Raw genomic sequence first — 18,262 nt, forward strand, 5'->3', positions numbered from 1 at the left:
AATGTAATGTAATGTAATGTAATGTAATGTAATGTAATGTAATGTTATGTAATGTAATGTAATGCAATGTTATGTAATTAGAGTAATGTAATGCAATGTTATGCAATGATAGACAATGTAATATAATGTAATTAAAGTTATGTTATGTCATGTCATATATCATAATATCTTTTTTATTCTGACTATAATCCCAAAACATGCAAAATGCGGAGAATTTTTAAAAGTTAGTTTTTACGGCACGATATAATCAAAACTACATTTTAGACAAGATATATCGCAAAACACACAAAGTTAGAGTATAATCATATCATAAATAAATAAATGTCAAAACTGTCATTGATCATACACACGTAAGTAACATAGAAAGTGTTTACCTGTGTACTTGTTATCATATATGTCTTTAAAAATAAACAAAAACACTTCGACATGTTCCACACATTTAAACAGAATCATGTTGTTACATGGCTTTTATGTCTGATCATTTCTGTTATTAATAGACTTATCAGCTAGTGTTTTACAAGGTAAGTTAAATGATTGTGTGTATACAACTTTTTTGTATAAATACCCGTCACTTTTATATGATATGAAATAGATACACATGTGTAACGGTTTATTTCTTCCTCTGTGATATTTTATCCTGAGGAGTGGAAATCTATCTGTGTTCATGCGGATAATATGTACGGGTATATATTGCCGTATTATATTTCACAGAACCGTGTGAAATAGAGTCCCATTAACTACATTGTACGTTACTCACAATCAATATATACCTGACTATAATTATAAAATGTTTCACAAAGGTAAAACAAATTTGCATAATTTATCAAAGGGAGGTAATTATGAGGAATTGATATTTTAAGGATATCAATATTATAACATATGTCTGAATCTATTTCATAATGAAATTTTTCCTTGAATCTTATTTTTTTATATATATTTATTTATATAAAAAGATGACTTCAACTTGATTTAATAAGACGGATAATATTTCACAGGTAAATACTATCCAGCTGTTAAATATGCTTTTGTTCCAATATATTGTTATGCTATGATTTATCTAATTTTCATATAATCAACAACTATATATCTACATCTCTGTCCCCAGACAAAACTATTCATATAGTTAAAAATATCATCATAATCAAATTCTTCTATTTCTGTTAACAGTAGTAATGCAACTATATTTCTACCTTTCTTTTAAATTTATATTTGCACTGAGATCTGAAAACAACTCACTTTTACATGTATTTCACTAACCTTATTTAATCATGATATTATTTTAATATTACGATCTTTGAAATTATTTCTGGTTTTCTTCCTTATGTTTCATGATAATTTTCTTTTAAAAGGATGATATTGACTTGAATATTTCAGGATTTTTTTTCAATGATAATTTGTGAAATTATTTCTTATTTATGATACATTTTTATTACTATTTCGCTGTAATTCAATTACACTATTATTATTTCATAGTATTTAAAAGGATAAGTTTTTTATAAACTAAATTAACAATGCTGATAGAATTTCACGGCAAAGGAAAAAATATCCCAGGAAAATATTTTCCTCCGGATAAAAAAATAACAACAACTACTGTGACATATTTTCCTCCCGATCAAATTTCACCCGGATATAATTTTGCTTTACACATGCAGGTATAGTATGATAACAATTCAAAACAGCCAATCTTGTCAACGAAAACATTTGTGTCATAATTTTCTCTAGTATCCCTGATTTATACCAATATTGTCAAATTTATTGAAAATAGTGTTCAGATGGTTTACTATAACAGTGTATAAGTGATATGCTATTATTAGGTCTTTCCACTTTTCTGTGGAAAGACCTATTGTTTTTCTTCTGATTATTTTTTTTTTTCTTCTTCCGCCTAATTTTGTTCTTGCGATAAACATTTGTTTCGCAATATGTGGCTTAGATATTTGGTAGAGGATATCGAACAGTTTATGCGCTTTTGAAATTTACCCTGTGTAAACAAATACTTTTCTTTGTAGGAGTTATCTCCCCAAGCACTGTTTTCCTTGTGAGCGCAACTCCTTCGCAACCGTAAAATATTATGACAAATTTATTTTACAAAATTGCTCGTTATATCCTTCGCATGATTTGTCCTATTTTGACTGAAGTGATATGAACGCTCCATATGAGAGTTATTTCCCCTTATGCATTTGATATAGGTGATATGCATTTCTATCTTGTAAACCATAAGTGCTAGAGACCAAGGATCTTTTGATTTGAGGTCCTTGGTCCAAAAAAATGAAAATAAGGTCAAGGTCAAAGGTCAAGGTCAAATTTTAAATTTTGGCTTATTTTCACTCTTTTTCATTAACTTTATAAGATTGCGACAAATTATTTTTACTAAATTGTTAGTTGCGACATGTCGTAATTATAAATTTTGATTGGAAGGGTGCGTAGACAATAAATGGGAGTTTTTGCCCCTTTTATATTTAGAATTATGTGTAAAGGGATATTACTCATGAACCATACATAGTACATACCTAGGGTCTTTTGATTTGGAATCCTTGGTTTATGACCTTAAAATTGAGGTCAAGGTCATAGGTTAATTGGACGTTCTAGATTTTGACCTTTGCTTGAAATTCATATTTATACATCATTAAGCCATAGGAACTGACATTTTCAACTGAATTTTAATATTTTCATATCAAAATAGATACTTATTGGTGGAAAGACCTTCAATTGTTCTTTGAACAATTGGTTTTTATCTTAAATAGATTTAGAAGTCACAGTAAGGTAAGACATAAAATTATTTTTACTTGTCAATGTTATCATGCATGTCATTAGTCAAAGAGGTCCAAGTGGTGAAGTTCAAATCATCCCTTCGTGAGTTTTACGGACGGCATTCTTTTCACGAATGTGACATACTAAATTAGAATTATTGCCGGGTTTGTACTAAATGTACTAACATAAACAGCATGACAGGTAGAATATATGTAACAGGATTTCTGTTTACCCTCCCGGAGCACATAAGAACACCCCCAGTATTTGTTGGGTTTCCTGTTGCTCAGTCTTTCGTTTTCAAGTTGTGTTTTGTGTACTACTGGTATGACTGGTGTGTCATATTTTTTTTAGCAATGGTGTTGTCAGTTTATTTTTTACTATTAAGTTTGAATGTCCCTCTGGTATCTTTCGCCTCTCTTTAACCATGTTAAAAACTTTGCCAGATAAGCTGAGCGTCCGAATGTTGATGTATATATTTTAAGAATGAAATTAAAAACTTAAGCGAACAATCATCGATAAGAAGGCCAATAACTCTTTTATTATGATTATTTGATAAAAAAAACTAAAAAAAATTGTTTTGTGTCAAACATTTTTCTTAAACAAGTCCACCGAAATGGTCGTTGATATCAGTATGAATGGCGATTGAATGAATGGGTCAACTTTTTGTAAGATTTAGTGATATTTACGAAATTTTCAAGTATTATATTGCAAGGTTTCAGTGTTGTTGTGTGCTAGATTGCAATCTCAGAACAGAAAACAAACAGTGACGAAAACGGATCTCGCTAAGTAAAATCATTATTAAAAAAACTACTTTGGATTATACCACAACGAAATACTCAAAAGTTATGACAAGCCTCCAGATTATAGGTTCTCCTACTTACTATTTTTAGGTTTCAAAATGACACACGAAATTGAACCATTGGTCAGTTGTCGGTGGCTTAAAGAAACAATGCTTGATAAAGCTTTGCACGATAATGTTGTAGTCTGTGACGTATCCTGGTCCCCGCAGAATGACATGGAAAACCAGTATAAAAGGTAAAACACTTATGACAGGTATTTTAATGGTTTATCTACTGATACATTTGTTTTACAATAATTCCTGCCAACCTCGAACCCTGAATGAAAAATATGTGTAATCTCTCTTCTTGCACAGTACAAGCAAAACCACGTATTTTATTAATATGCATCAGTTGTTAATCCTGAAAAACATAACTTAGGTTATGAAACTTTTATTCTTTATTCTCCAAAATCCGAAAAAAAAATTAATCGTCATTCAAAATGAAACAACTTTATAATAGTTTGTATTTTACCTGTCTATTTTAATGAGTTGCTATCTTTGTATAAGTATGGACAAGAAACATAGAAACGCAACTGTAAATGTGTAAACAATTCAATTTAAAAAGAAAAAATAAGGAAATGGCATGGCTTATTCGAGCAATACTAGTTATTGGTGTACTGGCGTGAGACGTAAACCTATAAGTACGTGTACGTAAATCTCCTTTTCGATAAAGTTTCTTATCAAAAGAACCCAGGCCTTGCGGTCATAAAACTTTCGAGCACGATTTTTGTACTCAGACTCAAGAATCAACCAATCAAATTTCTGGATTTTATGCTTCGAGTACTTATTTTGTACTCCGAGTACTGAGTGAAGTTTTATGACCGAAAGCCCAGGAATCTGTATGTTTACGGGAGACAATGGGAAACATATATACTTACTCTATTAAGTACTCAAAGAAGATTGACTAACTACTGGATACATTACACAAATTGAGGTTTGAAGAACAATTTATTTAAATCATATCAATTGCTTTTTATAAAGATGGCTTTCTCAAGATACATATCATTAGTAATACAGACTAACAGATGGCTATGTTCTTCCAATTTTTCAGCTGTCATATTCCCGGGGCTGTATTTTTTAAGATTATGGACGAAGAAGAGTTTTCCGAGACTTTTCCAAGAAATCTACCAGCAATTGATAAATTTGAACAAACTGCGAGAAAGGCTGGCATTAACAAAGACGATCATATTATTCTATACAGTGACTCGGAAATGAACGGCTTCTTTATGTCCGGTAGAGCGTGGTGGACATTCAAGGTAAGATTATATAGACATCAACTCGGACATGAACGGATTATCTTGGGCATAAGTGAATTCTTAATGTCCGGAAGAGCGTTGTGGACATCATGGTAATTTTATATAAACAGTGACTCGGACATTAACGAAGTTTCTTTGTCAGGTTGAGCGTTACGGTAGTGGACATTTGAGGAAATATTATTATATCCAGTGACTCGGACATGAACAAATTGTTTGTGTACTATAATTGAGCACGGTGAACATTATTTCATGTTTTGATTATTCTTTGACACGGAATAAATGAATAAAACCTAATATTGTAAAATTAACAAACGTAATAACTCTTTCGTTCTACTTTTTTCATAAATGTCAAATCAATTTGGTGTATTTAGAATGATTGCAATGTGTACATGTCAGTCTGGCATTTCACCTGACCTTGACCTCATGGCTCATTTTACAATACTCACTTTTTGTGTTTTGGTCTGTTTGTCTCGTATCCCAAGCAAAAGGTTACTATATAGTGTATGGAATAATTGTAAGATGTACATGTATGTCTGGCAGGATTTATCTGACCTTGACCTCATTGTTATGAATCTTTATATATGTTACTTTAGTAAGTTTATGTGACACTTATTAAGTCAAATGTAGTATTAGTACAAATGTTGCTGACACGATCATCAAATTATTCTAATTGTATTTTTCAATTCCAATAGGTATTTGGACACGAAAAGGTCTCCATACTTGATGGCGGATTGCAGAAATGGAAAAGGGAAGGTTTTCCTGTTACATATGATGCTTCAAAGCGACAGGTTACAATACAATATATACTCTTATTCTAAATACAATTATTGTTTAAGTGTTGCATCATATAGAAAAAGAAAGGGTCTTGGATATCCACAACACACAATCAGCCTATGTGCATAGATTTTTTTTTAACAAAAAGCAAATGAACAGCGCTTTATTGCTGGCCACTCTAAATTGAAAACGTGACCATCAGACTTTAATATACGAAAATTGGAGTGAAGCGCATGTTTTTTTCATGCACATTTTAGCAAGCAACACCTGAAATAGGCGAGAACAAGGCGTAATTTATATTTTACGCTACAAAATTTCTGCAATCAAAATGCAAGAAATTAACTTAATTATCACATAATAAATAAATTTGGTGTATTTAATGTCTTCTGATTGGTTGAAAATATAACTGTTATTTTCAATGTTGTCATTTTTTAGGGCGACACGCCCACTCTGACTTTAGGTATGCATACGCCAACATGTGTAATTTACGTTGTTATTGTTAATTAAAAAAATATAAAAAGTTCTTTGAGCCGTATTTTTGATAGAAATTTATTTATAATCAATGGCAATGATTTATTTTGAATTTATTGAACCATAAAATTATTTTTTTACTCTTTACAATTTACATAATCCGCTTCGCGAATTATTCAATGTACAGAGTCAAAAATCAATTTTATATGGTTCAATAAATTCAAAATAAATAATAGCCATTTATTAAATGTAATTGTCTGTTTATTTTGTGTTAACGATCGTATTTTAAATGGAGCAATGACTTATAAGTCTTGAGAAAATGGTGGTAATCGTTTACCAGAGTTTCAAAATGTTGGAGCGAGCAAATCCGAATAACTATGAATATATTTGAAATGACATAAAAAGAATTCTGTTTTACTTAATGTATTGCGCCAAAGCATGTGATGAAAAACCTTTTTAAAAATATAATCGTATATATTATACCAAGTGAAACAATATTGGACTTTCATAAAGCTTGTGCTACTCAAGCTTCATCTTAAAATAAAAATGACGAACTCTCATATTTACATATTTGATACTTTATCGATCGAGTAAAGAGTTATATTAATTTATTTTGTTGTCGATTCATTTCAGCCAGGAAATTTTGCTGCGAATTTCACAAATGAATATATTAGACATTATGGTGACTTGGTAGATATAGTTGAGACGAACAGCATACAGATATGTGACAGTCGACACCAACATAAATACTCCGGTCCAGGTCAGTTCAATATAATGTACTACATTAAAGACCTGTTGGTGACCTTCTGCTGTAGTTTTTTTCTTTGGTCGGGTTGTTGTCTCTTTGACACATTCACCATTTCCATTCTCAATTTTAGTATTTTAAATAGATGTGGCTATAAGAATTTGAGGACTCCATGTTGACAAACACAAATGCCTGATGGAGGCAGCTGAGATTATAATAATCTCAAATAGAGATATAACAAGGAAGATGATTGTTAAAACAAAAACAAGTAATTATAAAGTTTGCTTCACGACATGTATAAGATCGATTTTGACCTTACACGGTAACGAAAATCTTTGTTTTGCTATATCAATACTCAATTTACATTTCTCAACATATGAAATTCCTGCTCCCAAATAATTTTCGCATCGATTGTTTTCCTATTTATAAAACAACTTTGTTAATTTTGGAACCTTTTACCAAATTAGAAATGCCCAAGAATGGCTGAAAATTATGATTATTTTAAGATTTTGATCACCAAACATTTTACTAGGACTATAACGACAAAATATAATAAGATCGATACTAAAGCTATATATTGTCTATCAAAAACTAGTACATTTAGTTTGATTATTTTCATCCATCAAAGTTTTACACAAAAAAAAACCAACATTACAAATCCTGATACCGATCAGCATTACAAAAAGGAGTTTGAATAGTTCCAGCGTCGCAAAGTTTTCCTAGCTTTCCGGTGATAAGCATCTCGAGTACGAATATCTTTCTCAGACTTAGATGTAAACCAATTAAATACTGGATTTCGTGTTTTGGCCAATCAGTTTGTACCCCAAGTACTGACCAAAGTTTTATGACCAATTACGGTTTACATACTATATAGTACCATCATATCATCTCCCTCACGTACATATATAGTTCGTAAATACTAATATTGACATCTATAACAAAGACTACTGTGTTCATTTCAGATTTTTCGTCTGCTGGTATAGATATAAGTAAACCTGTAATTACTCACTGTAACAGTGGAATGTCTTCATGTGGTCTATGTTTCATCCTCCATTTGTGTGGTTGTCCTGGTACCTCAGTATTTCTGGTATGTTTATTTGTAGATCAATCATGCTATCTTTATGTGGTTTGTAATTTTTCTTATGTGGCATTGAGGTATTTTGAACACTTGAAATGTATGGTTTCTTGTACCAGGACTGAAGGTAAAAGGCTGAAATCTGTTAACTTAATTTTCCGCTCCGTACTGAGCAGAATGAACTTGATATTTGTCAAGCAACTAAATAAAATATATTACAATGTGTGCAATTTTTTCATATCAGTTTTCCCAAATTTCGAATTACAAAGGAGAGTATTCTGTGCATGTGTTGCTACATCTTCTTACACTAAGTTTAATTAAGAACTAATTCCTTCATGTCATGCTCTATGCTCATTTTAACATGGGTAGGCATTATATTTGTCGATATTTTACACTGAGCGTTAGCGAGGTGTAAAATGTGGTCAAATATAATGCCTACCTATGTTAAAATGAGCATTGTAGCATGACACGAAGGAATTATTTCGATTCTAATAGGACAAACACAGTATTTTTATAGGTTGAAGCGTACGAAAATACCGTAAAAATGTTTGGCTTTTCCCGTTTCCTACCCGAGGAGTCTGTGCATTACATTTCATATCTGATAAGTTTAAAAACTACGAGCAGGGTAAATATATGTTAGTTTATTATATAGAAATATATAATAAAAGTTTATGCTAGCTGCTTAAATGTATACATTTTAAATGATAACGATGGAAATAACGTTTAGTTCGTGCGCATGTGTCAAACATATTTTTTATGCTCATTAAAACACGGCTTTGTTTACAAAGCGTAATAAGGACGTTATATTAGAATTCAGATTAAACATACATATTTATCATTATGCATTTTATACTGATATCAGCTGACTTTCTTCTGTTGAGTTTGGAGACGGACGTTCTTATGATATAATTGGTCTTTTATCAAACACCAATCAATCAATCATAGATCATGTTAAGGCATAAATGGATGGGGTTTTCACCATGTTAAGAACACGTCTTTACCATGTTTACTAGATGGAATATTAAAAACGCTCCAAGTAGAAATATGATGTTTTATATAAATTTGTAAGATTATGAACACGTGAGACAACAAGGACAAATACTCGCTGGGTAAAGTAATCAGCTCTTATTTTTTTCCTATCACAGTTTCATACTCAATAACACAAACATAGTTTCTTTTATCAAACAAACTGCCTTTCATTGACAATTATGCGCATTTATGTTTTGTAGGGAGGATTCACAGAATGGAAAGATAAAGCTCCAAAGGAACTTATTCAGAAAGTCAGCTAGACAGAATCCCGCAAAGCAGAAATAAGATACAATTATGCAAACATTCCAATTTACATAACACGTATCCAATCATAATAAACTTCTGGTGAAAATATTGAAAATAATTTATTTGGTCGATTGAACAAAAATCAACTATCGCAGAATTCGAATACATGTAGTTTAAAATAAAGCACAAAAGGTGATAATGTGTTATCGCTATTTTGTGCATTTTTCCTTTGATCTTTTTTTGTGATAACTTTTCATATCGTCCTATTCGCTTGAGATGGAAAATTATCGATAGAAACCAAGCAGACACGTGGCGTTGCTAACGAAATTGACATCAAATTGACAAATTCGTCATAGGTAAAATAGCGATAAACAGATTATCATAGGTCATCTCAACTCGCTTGCCCTTCTCGCTTTCGCCGTCCCGGCTCAAGCGAGAAAATCAATCTCGTTGAGATGATCAACGATAATCTATAATTATATTTGATTCAGTTCCAGGCGGAGTGATACATACTAAACTATTATTCATGTTACTGACCTTTGACTCATGAAAATATTAAAACATACTCATGGGTAGACCGATTTATACTCAGTCAAGTAAAAAGTAAAATCACAAAAATACTGAACTCAGAGGAAAATCAATACGGAAAGTCCATAATCACATGGCAAATCAAATAACAAAACGCATCAAAAACGATTAGACAAGAACTGTCATATTCCTGACTTGGTACAGGCATTTTCAAATGTAGAAAATGGTGGATTAAACCTGGTTCTATAGCGCTAACCCTCTCTCTTTAATAACAGTCTTATCAAATTCCATTATATTTACATGATGCGTTAAATAAACAGTCACAATTAATAAAATAGTCAAAATATGGGTACATCAGTCATCATCGCATAACAATTTTAAAAGGGACAATTTAACAGAACACAAAAACATCTATCTACGAGCACGTGAATTGACTTGAGTGTCTGACGTCATAAAATGTGTATACGTCACATAAAAAAGTAAGAGCAACGGAAAGAAGTTAATCAAGCTAAAAATCAGTGCGATTTTTTTGTCAATTTTGGACCCCAATGTAGACCATCTTGAATATTGTGGCAAACATAAATTATCTAAATACACGCATAGATTCATCATATCAAAAACCCTCTACCATCCGTTTTTTTTAATAAAACAAAGTTTAATTTTGAACCTTATTCATGTTAATGTGGACCGACCATGCCCCAAATTAAACATCTAAATTCACGCTTAGGTTCAGCATGTAAACCCATATGCTCCGTAGGGTGCTGCGTGATACGACCGCAGAGGTCGAACCCTGAACAGTTGGTACAAGTATGGACACAACATTCAAACTTCATAAATTTCTGAATTTGGATTTGATTAAATAGTTGACACCGAATAGGTTTCTGACACAGAATGAATGTGGTCTAAGAATTAAAAAAAAAATTAGACATTCACCTATTATGGTCCATTATCCAAAAACTAAATACATTGTTAGATTCAGCATATCTTTCAACGAACCCCATTTATTCATTTTTTTGTTGAAATCAAACAGTTTAATTTTGGACCCCGATTTGGACCAACTTGAAAACAGGGCCCATAATCAACAAGAGGCTGTCACAACGACAGCAAACCGGATTTATTAACATTTATTTGTGGCAATATCACAAGAACCATTACTGATGAATGGTGAAAGTAAAAATCGTCAATATCAATTTTGACCTCCATTTTGTCATCAGTATCAACATATTAAAATTTGAAAAGCTAATATTGAATGGTTCATGAGTAAATGCAACATGAATGGAAACGCCATTTTACGATCTTTCAGGAACCATAACTCCTGAACGGTAAAAGTAAAAATCATCATTATTGAACTCGACCTCTATTTTGTCATCAGTAACAACATATTAAAATTTCAAAAGCTTTGATTAAATGATTCATGAGAAAATGCACGGACACGACTGGAAACACCATTTATCAATCTTTCAAGAACCATAACTCCTGAACGGTAAAAGTAAAAATCGTCATCATTGAACTTGACCTCCATTTTGTCATCAGTAACAACATATTAAAATTTGGGAAGCTTTGGAAGAACAGTTCATGCGTAAATGCACGTACACGACTGGAAACTCCATTTTTCAATCTTTCAAGAACCATAACTCCTGAACGGTAAAAGGCCATTATTGATCTTGACCTTAATTTAGTTGTCAGTAACAACATTATTAAAATTTTAAAAGCTTTGGTTGAACGGTTCATGAGTTAATGCACGAATAACATTTGATTGCCGCCCGGCCGCCCGCCGTACATCCCCAAATCAATAACCGACATTTTTGTCACAAAAATCCGGTTTAATATCTACATGGTTAGATTCAGCATATATAAGAGTCCCAAGATTTAAATTTTTGTTAAAAACTTACTTGGTGTAATTTTGTATCCTTTGAACCTTAATGTAGACCAATTTGAAAACGGGAACTAAATTTAAGAATATGCTTAGATTCGGCATATCAAAGAACACAAATAATTCATTTTTTTGGCCCCAGATTCCTAAACTGTTTGGACCAAAACTCCCAAAATCAACCCAACCTTCCTTTTGTAGTCATAAACATTGTGTCTCAATTAGATAGATTTCTATCAATTTATACTAAAGTTATTGTGCGAAAACCAAGAAAAAAGCTTATTTGTGCCCCTTATTCATAAACTGTTTGGACCAAAACCCCAAAAATCATCCCAAACATTCCTTAGTGGATATGAACCTTGAATTAAAATTTTATTGATTTCAATTTACTTATTCTGTTATTATCCGGAAATCATCCGTTTTCGACGACGCTGACGTGATACCAATATACGACAAAAACATTATTGATGATTTTTTTAATAGTCCATATTATTTTGAAGAAATATAATATTTTACAGTGTATTTTTTCTGCTTCGTTAGGATCAAGTTCCCGTTTAAGTTCACGACTGTGAAGCAAACAAATGTTAACTTCGCTTTAATCAACGTTGTACATTCGAACCTACGATAGACTAAATCACTCAATTGATTTCATATCCGAATATTGCTTAATCGAATTCAACCACTTCGTATTGGACGAATGACCATTTGTTTTATTATGCGATTGTTTTTGTTTTCTTACTAGGATTTCCTACAAGGTGACTGATTCATTTCTTGTTTAAATCTGAATCTAATTAAATCGAACTGTTTATCACTTTGTATTTTTCTATAAATATGAGATTCAGGCGAGTTGTTGCTTCAATGTGGAGCTTGAAAAGACTTTAAGTGGTTCCACATGACGACTTTTCGATGAACCTGCTACGTATTTTGTCACAGGCGATTTGAGCAAATAATTGAATTTAATAAATTTCTACTGAAGTTTTATCAAACTTTTAAAATTTTGCAATTATCCAGAAAGTTGATATTTTTTGTTGTTGTTGCTCTATTATTCTATTCCCTGCTGGTCAGCTTTTATCGCTGGAGGATGACGGAGTGCCCAGGGAGAGTTCATAAAGTTGATGTTCTTATGCAGACGACGTTGTGTCAAACGCAAAACACTACATGTTATGACGCGACTGCTGTGTGTACATTTACATCGGAGACAGTGAACAAGAACTTTATTATATATAAACTTTTGTGTTCCCTTTTCTATGCATCTTTGTCTTTTGTCAACCGTACATGGTAATGTTCCAGATTATCCATAATTCTATTTGGACATTTATGAAAGCAGCTTGAAGTCGCGAATTTTTCATGTTCTCGCTTTGTTCGTCTACATTACTAGATACATTCAAATAACAAGGGCTTGTATTTCATGTCATGGTTTCTTTGACAGAGGGTTGCTGCACACGAGAAAGATATCAAACCAAGAGTTCAAAGTGATGAAGTTAATGTCATCCTTTCTGTTTTACGGACGCCATCAGGAATTGATCGTTATAGAATATTCGTTACACAGATGATGACAAATGTGTTCCTAATGTCGCAACTACAATCCCCATACCCTTTTCCCTAAAAAGAATTATTACCGGGTTTGCCATAACATGAGCAATTTGAGGGGTGCCGGATGTGGAGCAGGATCTACTTACCCTTCCGGAGCACCTACAATCACCCGATTTTAGTAGGGCTCTTGTTTCTCAATATTTAGGTTTTCTATGTTATGTTTAAGTTATACTGTTTGGTCATTTTATTTTTTATCCATTTCGATGTCTGGTTAATTTTCAAAACGAGTTTGAATGCCCCTCTGGTATCTTTCGTCCCTTTTTTTTATGAGTACCTGTTTCCCTGAAGCGTTTCAATATGTCCATTATCGGCTGGTCATATATCATATCATGCGTGTAAAATAATTCTAGTGAAAATAAACTGTCGACATAGAAATGTGCCTCGCATTTGTAATTCGGACAGAACAAAGGAAAGGTAGGAGTTAAGACGGAAATACTTTAATGTAAACTATGAGAAGCAATCAAAGTGAATTAAACATCAAAAAAAGGTCCGGAGCCTAAACCAGGTGTAATGAGAAATGCTACTGCTAATACAACTGCATACCAAATACCAATGACTAATGACATGTTGTTCCATGACCTAAACGGAAAATATGCCAACAATGCAAAAGTGTTGAGGTCTTTATAATCTTGATGAAAAAGATATGCAATTGTTTATGAAACTGCACATTAAATATCGTCGCCTTATTATTAGCAGTTCATCGTAAACTTTCCTCACCACAAACTTAGCATACTATGCAAATCAATAGACCGTGACTAAGGCGTTCCCAAAATAATAGCCATAGAAATATTAGATGTGCAAATGCTAATACAACTTTAACTAACTATCAATGACCTACCACTAATAGATACACTGATAGTGACCGTATCACAGTCTAATATGTTAATCAAGCAATTGCCAAACGTTTTAAAGTAAATAGAGCATGTCTGAGGGGGATGTCATAATAATCTCCATAGGAAAACCGCATTAAACATACCACACGTGCATTTAGTCTACTAAAGACCCATCAGTGACTGAGAATGAGAAATGCAGATGCTTATACAACTGCACAGTAACTATCTATGACCTACTTTTAGTAGTTCCCTTCAACCGACATTGTTAACGCCGCACTCACCACAATGGCCAACATCTAATTACTTTGCTACTTTAACGAATTTTCAAGCAAAGGCGGACCACAAATGCTACAGGAAATCAAATTTAATAATAAGGTCTACCAGTAAAGTGGCATTCTCAGTTAATTGTTTTGGTTCTTAGACAATCTGTTAAATTGGTGAGGCTGAAATTAGTAAATAAACTCATAGCAGAGTTAACGTCATAATCTCACTTATCAAGCTTATGATATAAGACATTTTTATTTTGAAAAAAAAAGATCTCAACCTCTTGTAAAACTTGTGTAAAATTGTACAAAATCAAATAGAAAACCAACCTAAAGTAAATATTGAGCATATTTGTAAGTAAAATGAGGTTCTATTAAATTACAATACTTGTTTCGTAGCACTACAAAAATGTATAATCCCTGGGAAAATAGATAAATATTTATCATGCAGCATAACTTTGCTCGATGTATTTACATTACAAAACAAGATGAACATAATATATGTTCATTTAAAAGTCATCAGTGTCACTAATATCCTCATATGTAAGTTCACTTTTCACATAAAACTTTTGTTCATTCATTTTAAAAATAGCACCGTTTTCAGAGTCCATTTCTGTATCACTGATATCTTCATATTCTGTACTGGATACATTGGTAGTCGAGGGAGTATTGATTACAGATGTTTTTTTCTTTTCATTTACAATTTTGTCAGTTGACTTGTCTTTTTTGCCATGATCTCCCTCACCATGATGAGATTCGTCGTCGGCTATATGGGTTTCATCGTCAGTAATGTTAGTTCCGTCATCAGATGCATCACAATAATTACGTGCATCAACTTCATTATCCGAATCATTTCCTCCTTCATCACGTTCGTCATCGCTTTCTTCTGTCTCTTCTATCATTTTACGTTTCTTCTGTGGAGATGGCTTCCACTCATCCTCATCACCATTAACTCCAAGTAATTTAGAAACATTACCAAATTGTTCGTCTGGAATACTGTGGAGATCAATTACACTAACATTGGCATTGATCAGCAATTCTTCAAATGATTCAGATTCCATTGTAAATATGTCTCTTAATACAATATTTGGTTCTATATTTACAAGCAGGACTTTTGGAATCTTGCCATCGCCAGTAAGGCAGCTACTTGATCTGTCTTTAAGAACTTCTACTTTTTCCCCAGGGTGCTTATTCTGGATATGATATCGAACAGAAGCTTGATTATACTGGGAAAACTGACAATAAGGGCAATTATACGGTCGGGAATTAAGGTGTCTTTCCATGTGTTTATCAAATTCTTTGCTATTGGTCGCAATATAGCCACAATATCCACATTTGTTTTTCGATTCTAAAGATGTTCCCTGTATTTGGTGTTTGAAGCCCGGATGAAATGTGAGGTGCTGTCGGTATAGGTAAAGAACATCTGTACTGTAATCACACAAGTTGCATGAGTAAATAATTTTCCTAATTTTATCATCAGCTGAAAAAGATAAGAAATAGATACATCCGTCTGATGACCATGGATTTCAATAATGACATCCATATCTAAACATTATTTTCAAAAAATTCAAAAAATTCTTAAATTTATTGAAATTAATGCGTGTTCCTTGCTCGAGTAATTATTTATTCCCTTCTATTTAGGCCTTCATTTCCAATACCAGTGAATACTGGATCTTGCAATGAACACCGTTTTTGAATTCTTGAGAAATATTGTGCATTTTCAGCAAGACTAATGTAAAATCACTTGGCAATTAATTTCTAAAGAAATTCTTGTATGGTTTATTTTCATTTCACTGCCATTGTTTTTAGTTCTTTAGACAAAATTAAAGGGAGAATATGTTTATGAGAAACAGATGATACACCGCTTGAAAGTGGGAGTATAAAGTGACACAACTGTAAAACTGATACCAACCAAATTCATACTAGATCAAGAGTGTTGATTAAAATCATTTTGTAAAAGTTTCATAACATTTGGTTAAGTTGCAAACGGATATGAAAATTTGTTAAGGTGCATAACTAGGGAATATTATTATTGATCAAAGGTACTAGGATTCTAATTCAATAGGCCAGATGCGGGTTTCGTCTACATGAGAGTAAATTAGTGACGTTCAGATCAAAATATTTATAAAGCCAAACAAGTACAAAGTTAAAGTGACGCTACATAAGTTCAATTTTTATCTACGTTTTGTGGTAATAAGCGTAGTGTATATGTTTCATAATACTGTATTGATATCAAGTTACAGAACAGAACAAAATTTCGGGACATTCATAAGTATCTCTCTACAACGGATGCTTACAGTCAAAACACAAAGACTTAATGTTGACTAATGCGGCGTAAAAATAAGGTAAATGTCAGAGGTAACACACCACATAAATTATTCTGTATAAATTGTAAACTGAGAAAAAGATTTCATGATCAAGAAAACGTAACCGTTAATTGACGACGAGGTCAGGTGAACCTTGTCAGACGAACATGTAAGCCTAGAAACGATCATATATACCAACATAAAGTTATCCTGTTATTCATAAAAGGTCAGAAACTTCAAAAAAATAGAAAAAAACCCTCAACAGATTCTATGTGCATTCGCTAAATCAGAACCACGTACATATCATCCAAGGACAATGGATAATGGATATACGACAGACGAAAACTCATAATATAAGGCTGAAGAATCACATAATAAGCATCCTAAAGTATTGTTTAATAATGCATTGAGAACTGTTAACAGAGATGTGTCTCGCCTTTATGTTATTTTGATAGCAAAATGTAACATTGAAATTAAAATAGCAATACTTTGTCCTCCTAGTCGTGCTAAGGGCTAAATAATCTCTGGAAATGAGATGTGTCAATGCTAATACAACTGCATACCTAATATCACTGACCTACTGATAGTGGTTCTCTATCTACATAAACTGACCTAATCACAAACAAATACAAGTGGTTCCCTATTAAATACTTATAAATACATTGTTCAAGACGCAACCGATGCTGATAACAGCATACCAGACGAAAATAAAGTGTACTTGGAAAAGTTTTCGACTGGAATCACAAAGAATGAGATATAAGTACGTGTTACTTTTAACCCTGTCACACATGGAAAACGATATATATGTAACCTCCTGTGGTATATGTTGCAAGACAAAGTGTGAATAATCAAAAAACTCACTTTTAGGAGACTCACTTCCTCCCGAAGTTTTTTGTAAAGGCTTTTTTCGTCTCTTCTCTTCTTCCTCGTCAGATGAGCCTTCAGAGGTGAAAATTTCTGCATCAAAGTCAAGGAAAGTTTTCTTTCGTTTTTTATCTGGTGATCTAGGTTTTTCTTTTCCATCTAATGTCTGGTGGCGTAAATCAATAACATGAACAGCTTTATCTGCATGCGTATTTCTCACGTGCCTTTTAATATCCGACCTGAAAAAAAATATTAAAAAAAATATAATACTCGGAGAAAATGGTTATCTGTAGACAAAAATACGTACCAAATATACTGACTTATTCAAAGCATGAAAAATGTTTTCTTTTGCTTATATAAAGAAAGTTTAAATCTGAACAAAAAATGAGACTCTGTGAAATGTGTGTAAAATTTTTAGTATGAACTTTTTCAATCTCCGTCGGAACCCAAAGTAAATTCAGTTATGTCACTCAAAGTATCTATACTCATTTAAAGCTTATATGATGTACCACCTAGTAGAAACTTTTTATGGAACTCTTTATGTCAAGAACAATGTAGAATAGGATTTTGGTCTGAAGTATTAACTAAATTCCCAATACTAGTAAAATCTATTTAACATGTTTAATGCAGATTTCTTTTAATGCATATTGATTTCTACTAGTTCATATATTCCATAGATTTGTTAAAAATCGTGTTACAAACTGCCACTTTACAATATCTGTTCTCAATAGGTTCGAGGCACACATTGTTAAAAAAGGAGTTGTGTGAACGAAATAAAAGAGAGCATCAAGGATCAATTATCATTATTTCTTATTTCTGTCTG

The 18,262-nt window shown here is 32.4% G+C and overlaps 2 protein-coding genes and 1 long non-coding RNA gene across 3 annotated transcripts in view; 2 read left to right on the forward strand and 1 right to left on the reverse strand.

Annotated features, from left to right (window-relative positions):
* Positions 1-411: 411 nt before the first annotated feature.
* Positions 412-7,319, forward strand: LOC134727409 (thiosulfate sulfurtransferase-like). The gene is made up of 6 exons (XM_063591791.1): positions 412-521; positions 3,639-3,783; positions 4,638-4,842; positions 5,535-5,630; positions 6,721-6,847; positions 7,300-7,319. Exons 2-6 carry the CDS (start codon positions 3,647-3,649, stop codon positions 7,317-7,319), a joined length of 585 nt encoding a protein of 194 aa, XP_063447861.1. The 5' UTR covers positions 412-521; positions 3,639-3,646.
* Positions 7,320-7,793: 474 nt separating this feature from the next.
* On the forward strand, positions 7,794-9,413 carry LOC134681693 (uncharacterized). The gene is made up of 2 exons (XR_010100663.1): positions 7,794-7,919; positions 9,137-9,413. It is a non-coding gene; the product is annotated as an uncharacterized LOC134681693 (long non-coding RNA).
* Positions 9,414-14,479: 5,066 nt separating this feature from the next.
* Positions 14,480-18,262, reverse strand: part of LOC134680634 (uncharacterized) — a 40,263-nt gene continuing 36,480 nt past the window's right edge. The window contains exons 4-5 of the mRNA XM_063539756.1: positions 17,437-17,678; positions 14,480-15,749 (exon numbers count right to left, since the gene is read on the reverse strand). Of these exons, the coding sequence (XP_063395826.1) occupies positions 14,779-15,749; positions 17,437-17,678 (1,213 nt within the window). The 3' untranslated portion in view covers positions 14,480-14,778. The remainder of the gene's footprint in view (positions 15,750-17,436; positions 17,679-18,262) is intronic.

This window comes from Mytilus trossulus, chromosome 8, assembly GCF_036588685.1.
Source record: "Mytilus trossulus isolate FHL-02 chromosome 8, PNRI_Mtr1.1.1.hap1, whole genome shotgun sequence".
Lineage (NCBI taxonomy): Eukaryota > Metazoa > Mollusca > Bivalvia > Mytilida > Mytilidae > Mytilus > Mytilus trossulus.